The sequence below is a fragment of the Panthera tigris genome, chromosome E2, assembly GCF_018350195.1.
Source record: "Panthera tigris isolate Pti1 chromosome E2, P.tigris_Pti1_mat1.1, whole genome shotgun sequence".
Classification (NCBI taxonomy): Eukaryota; Metazoa; Chordata; class Mammalia; order Carnivora; family Felidae; genus Panthera; species Panthera tigris.
This window is the reverse complement of record NC_056674.1, coordinates 53,041,048-53,047,029: the sequence shown is the minus strand read 5'-3', so window position 1 is coordinate 53,047,029 and position 5,982 is coordinate 53,041,048. Positions and strand designations below refer to the sequence as shown.

The 5,982-nt window shown below is 51.3% G+C and overlaps 1 protein-coding gene across 1 annotated transcript; it reads left to right on the top strand.

The window, feature by feature from the left end:
* Positions 1-1,229: 1,229 nt before the first annotated feature.
* On the top strand, positions 1,230-4,903 carry MAF (MAF bZIP transcription factor). Its single transcript, XM_042969660.1, has one exon. It carries the CDS (start codon positions 1,421-1,423, stop codon positions 2,570-2,572), a length of 1,152 nt encoding a protein of 383 aa, XP_042825594.1. The 5' UTR covers positions 1,230-1,420; the 3' UTR covers positions 2,573-4,903.
* Positions 4,904-5,982: the final 1,079 nt, after the last annotated feature.

The window sequence follows — 5,982 nt, the reverse complement described above, 5'->3', positions numbered from 1 at the left end:
CGCCCCCGAGCGCGCGGGCCCCGGGAAGAGGGACAAAGAGTTTGCGCTCTTTGGTTCGAAGGGCCAAGTTTGAGCTCCGGGCACAGCCAACGGCTCGGGGAAGGAAGGTCCCCGGAGCAGACACCTGGGTGCCAAAGGTGGAGCAAAGAGGAAAAGATGCCGAGCGAATTCGCAGTCCCGAGGATGGGGGCTCCCGGGGAGGGGAGACAGGCCAATCCCCCGGCAGAGCGAGGGGAGGGCAAGCCGGCGCTCCGGAAGGCAGGCCTCTCTCGCGCTCCGAAGTAAAGCAAACGGTCCTCCCGGGTTCCCGAAGCCCCTCGGGACTACTCCTTCCCCTCTTGCGCCAAACTTTGCGCCGGGCTTCGCTCCCTCCCTGGGAGGCTGCGGCGCGCAAAGGGTTAAGCCAGCCTGTCCCAGCTGACAGTCAGCTGATTGGGCCCTGATTGACAGCTCCGAAAAGTTTCCTTGTTTCTATCTATTATGCTAATCGCGGCCGCTCTCGCCGCCTCCCATTGGCCTGGAGTACCAGTCAATTTCCCATTTGGACCTGACGTCACACGTGCTATAAAACTCAGCAATTGCTTTAAACTCTTCTTGCTGGATCAGAGGCTTTAAAATCTTTTTTCATCTTCGAGCTGTGGCTCGGGCTGCTCGTCGGCTCGGCCTCCCCCCTTTTGCTCTCTGCCTCGCCTTTCCCCAGGACTTCGCTATTTTGCTTTAAAAAAAAAAAAAAGGCAAGAAAGAACTAAACTCCCCCCCTCCCTTTCCTCCAGCCGGGCTGCACCTCTGTCTTGCACTTTGCACGGAGAGAGCGCGCGAGGGAGAGAGAGGAAAGGAAAAAAAAAATAAAAAGAGCAGGCAGAAGAGAAGGCGAGAAGCATGAAGTGTTAACTCCCCCGTGCCAAGGCCCGCGCCGCCGGACAGCCGCCCGCCGCGCCTCCAGCCCCGAGCGGCCGCCGCGCGCGCCCCGCCTGCAGCCCGGGCCGGCGAGGCGAGCCCTCCTTATGCAAAGCGCGCAGCGGAGCGGCGAGCGGGGGACGCCGCGCACCCGGCCGGGCTCCTCCGGCTTCGCCGCCGCCGCCGCCGCCGCCGCCGCCGCCACCGCAGCCCGCGGAGGACCTTCCCGAGCCTGAAGCCGCCGGCTCGGCACGCACGGAGGCGAGCAGGCGAGGAGGGGCCGGGGCGAGCGAGCGAGCACATTGGCGTGAGCAGGGGGGAGGGAGGGCGGGCGCGGGGGGCGCGGGCAGGGCGGGGGGTGTGTGCGCGCTCGGAGCTTTCGGGCCAGCCACCGCCGCGCGAGCTAGAAGCGCCCCAGCCCGGCAAGCTGGCTCACCCGCTGGCCACCCAGCACAGCCCGCTGGCCCCTCTCCTGCAGCCCATCTGGCGGAGCGGCGGCGGCGGCGGCGGCGGCGGCAGGAGAATGGCATCAGAACTGGCAATGAGCAACTCCGACCTGCCCACCAGTCCCCTGGCCATGGAATATGTTAATGACTTCGATCTGATGAAGTTTGAAGTGAAAAAGGAACCGGTGGAGACCGACCGCATCATCAGCCAGTGCGGCCGTCTCATCGCCGGGGGCTCGCTGTCCTCCACCCCCATGAGCACGCCGTGCAGCTCGGTGCCCCCTTCCCCCAGCTTCTCGGCGCCCAGCCCGGGCTCGGGCAGCGAGCAGAAGGCGCACCTGGAAGACTACTACTGGATGACCGGCTACCCGCAGCAGCTGAACCCCGAGGCGCTGGGCTTCAGCCCCGAGGACGCGGTCGAGGCGCTCATCAGCAACAGCCACCAGCTCCAGGGCGGCTTCGATGGCTACGCGCGCGGGGCGCAGCAGCTGGCCTCGGCGGCCGGGGCCGGCGGCGCCGGCGCCTCCCTGGGCGGCAGCGGCGAGGAGATGGGCCCCGCCGCCGCCGTGGTGTCCGCCGTGATCGCCGCGGCCGCCGCGCAGAGCGGCGCGGGCCCGCATTACCACCACCACCACCACCACCACGCCGCCGGCCACGGCCACCACCACCACCCGACGGCCGGCGCGCCCGGCGCCGCGGGCAGCGCGTCCGCCTCGGCCGGTGGCGCGGGCGGCGCGGGCGGCGGTGGCCCGGCCAGCGCCGGGGGCGGCGGCGGAGGCGGCGGCGGAGGCGGCGGCGGCGGCGGCGGCGGCGGCGGGGGCGCGGCGGGGGCGGGGGGCGCCCTGCACCCGCACCACGCCGCGGGCGGCCTGCACTTCGACGACCGCTTCTCCGACGAGCAGCTGGTGACCATGTCGGTGCGCGAGCTGAACCGGCAGCTGCGCGGGGTCAGCAAGGAGGAGGTGATCCGGCTGAAGCAGAAGAGGCGGACCCTGAAAAACCGCGGCTATGCCCAGTCCTGCCGCTTCAAGAGGGTGCAGCAGAGACACGTCCTGGAGTCCGAGAAGAATCAGCTGCTGCAGCAGGTCGACCACCTCAAGCAGGAGATCTCCAGGCTGGTGCGCGAGAGGGACGCGTACAAGGAGAAATACGAGAAGTTGGTGAGCAGCGGCTTCCGAGAAAACGGCTCGAGCAGCGACAACCCGTCCTCTCCCGAGTTTTTCATGTGAGTCTGACACGCGATCCCAGCTAGCCACCTTGATAAGTGCTCCGTGGGGGTCCGACTCGGGTGTGGGCTTGCTACTTCCAGAGCCGTGCTCGCCGCCACCTCGCCCCCTCCCCTGCCGAGATAGGCCCCGTGCCCCTGCACACACACACACACGCACACGCACACACACACACACACACACACACACACAGCCTGCTCCCAGTTGGCGGTGGTGGTGGCTGTTTTTTAATGGGGAGGGAGTGGATGTCTGGCTCATGGATTGCCAATCTGAAATTCTCCATAACTTGCTAGCTTGTTTTTATTTACAAACCGCACCCCCACCCCCCCCCACCATGTTCAAAGATCTCAGCAGAGTTCGTCATGCTCACCTTTGAAGCTGGCATCATTCACAGGTTTTGTTTTTGTGGGGTTTTTTTTTTTCTTCTTCTTCTTTTTCAGTTCATGAGCTGGTGTTCATTTTCTGTGTGTGTGTGTGTTTTACTTTGGATTTTTTTTTTTTGTTTTTAATTTTACTTTTTTGGAGCTTGCTGTGTTGTTGCCCTTTTTCCCCCCCACCTCCACCCTCACGCTCCTTCCACCCATCTCCTCAGAGATAAAAGAAAAAAAGAAAAAGAAAAAAAAAAAAAGCTAAGTTTTTTTTTTCCTCCTCCTGAGTTCTTCATATGTGAGATTGAGCTTGCAAAGGAAAAAAAAATGTGAAATGTTATAGACGCAGCGCGCTGAGTTCCATCGGGTTTTTTTAGCATTGTTATGCTAAACTAGAGAGAGAGAAAAAAATCCTCATGAACCTGCCACAATCAAGCCCGCATCAACCTTCTGGGTGTGACTTGTGAGTTTTGGCCTTATCATGCCAAATCTGAGAGTTTAGTCTGCCATTAAAAAACTCATTCTCATCTCATGCATTATTACGCTTGCTACTTTGTCTTAGCAACAATGAACTATAACTGTTTCAAAGACTTTATGGAAAAGAGACATTATATTAATAAAAAAAAGCCTGCATGCTGGACATGTATGGTATAATTATTTTTTTTTCTTTTTTTTTTTTTCCTTTTGGCTTGGAAATGGACGTTCGAAGACTTATGGCATGGTATTCATACTTTTGTTTTATTGCCTCATGACTTTTTTGAGTTCAGAACAAAGTGCCACCCTAGAGCCTTCTTCCCATGAAAGTTTGCATCCCCCAAACTGCTTTGAGTTACTCAGAACTTCAGCCTCCCATTGGAAATGCACTGAAGGCATTCCTTGTCAAAGATGCCAGAATGGGTTAAAAATCTAACAGTAAAGAACTCTTCATGTTTCCTTTTTAATAAGAATGACACCCCACTTTGGGGACTAAAATTGTGCTGTTGCAGAAAGCAGTCTAAAATTTATTTTTAAAAAAGAAAAAAAAAAAGAATTCTGCCCCGTGATTTTTGGTTTGTTTTATTTTTATTATTTTTTTTTTCTTTTTGGCTTTTGGTCATTGTCAAATGTGGAATGCTATGGGTTTCTAGTATATAATTTAATTCTAGTTTTTATAATCTGTTAGCCCAGTTAAAATGTATGCTACAGATAAAGGAATGTTATAGATAAATTTGAAAGAGTTAGGTCTGTTTAGCTGTAGATTTTTTTAAAGATTGATGCACTAAATTGTTTACTGTTGTGATGTTAAGGGGGGTAGAGTTTGCAAGGGGACTGTTTAAAAAAAGTAGCTTATACAAGCATGTGCTCGCAACTTAAAATATAAGTTGGGTATGTGTAGTCTTTGCTATACCACTGACTGTATTGAAAACCAAAGTATTAAAGGGGAAACACCCCTGTTTATATCTGTAGGGGTATTTTACATTCAAAATGTATGTTTTTTTTTCAAATTTAAAGTATTTGGGACTGAATTGCACTAAGATATAACCTGCAAGCATATAATACAAAAAGAATTTGCAAAACTGTTTAGAACGCTAATACAATTTATGCAGTTATAAAAATGGCATTACTGCACAGTTTTAAGACGATGCAGATTTTTTTACAGTTGTATTGTGGTGCAGAACTGGATTTTCTGTAACTTAAAAAAAAAAATCCACAGTTTTAAAGGCAATAATCAGTAAATGTTCTTTTCAGGGACTGACATCCTGTCTTTAAAAAAAAAAAAAATGAAAAGTAAATCTTACCACAATAAATATAAAAAAATCTTGTCAGTTACTTTTCTTTTACATATTTTGCTGTGCAAAATTGTTTTATATCTTGAGTTACTAACTAACCACGCGTGATGTTCCTATGTGCTTTTCTTTCATTTTCAATTCTGGTTATATCGAGAGAAAGAATAATCTACAATAATAAACTGCATTTTTTTTTTTGATTCTGTGCTCAGCTTCTTAGTGTGCAGTTTAACTGGGCCCAAAACCGCATTAGAAGTGTAAAATGCATCCTTTTCTCCAGAGGAAGGATTAATGGAGGAGTAGGGAGGCAATCATTCAGGGTGAAACATAGGCTATTCTGTGAGGCTGGGGGAAGGGGGGGGGGGGGACAGTCCCTTTGAATAATTAGCAATATTTAATATAAATGTAAATTATGACCTCTCAAAATGCCCTTCCCCACAAGTTTTCAGTTTTCAAGTGAGTTGAGACATCATGGCCCTCTGGTGAAAACAAACAAACGAAAATCCCAACCAGAGAGAGTAGAGAGTAGGGCCTTCTCAGCATTGCCCTGAGCTTCTGGTCCAACAGCAAGCCCATCTAGAAAGAAATGGGCCTGGCAGACAGGGCTTGGACACATATGCATTTAATGGTAAAGATAAACAATTCTTGACTTTTCGCTAAAATTGAGTATTTTTCCCTTCTTCCCTTTACACACTATGATTTTCTTGTTAGCAAGGCCTGCCACGACTTAACATCAACACTTTGGACAAATCAAATTGTTTGTTGGTTTTTGGTTTTGGGGTTTTTTTTTTTTGTTTGTTTGTTTGTTTGTAATTTGGAAGGTCATTTGTCTTAAATAGGAACAAGAACCCCCCTCCCCCTTACTTACATAACCCCAAGTACATCTCTGGATGTGAACTGTGTTATTAAATCATACTTCACTGTGAATATTTAGCAGAGGGCTTCTCCACTTAGGCGAGCTGGCAGTGATTTCCAATCACCTTAACTCCAGAAATACAAGCGAGCAGAAAGTAATGCCTTGGTCGAATAAAGGCTGTGCTTTAATTGATGGGTATTTGCCCCCAAAGAGGCTGTGTCAGGAGGCTAACTTAAAAAGATGACTGAGAAAGTCAGTCCAGCCACCTTCCCTAACAGCACTGACCTATTTTAAAATGACACAAATTCATGCAACTAATGTTACAAATCCGTGCAGTTTGCACTCCTAATCAACCTCCCAGAGAATGCTAAAAGAATGTTAGACAAAGCCAACCCTGTTTGCAAAATATAGCCAAACATGATG

Coding starts and splice junctions, on each gene's coding strand:
- MAF (XM_042969660.1), top strand. CDS start 1,421: ATGGCATCAGAACTGGCAATGAGCAACTCCGACCTGCCCACCAGTCCC.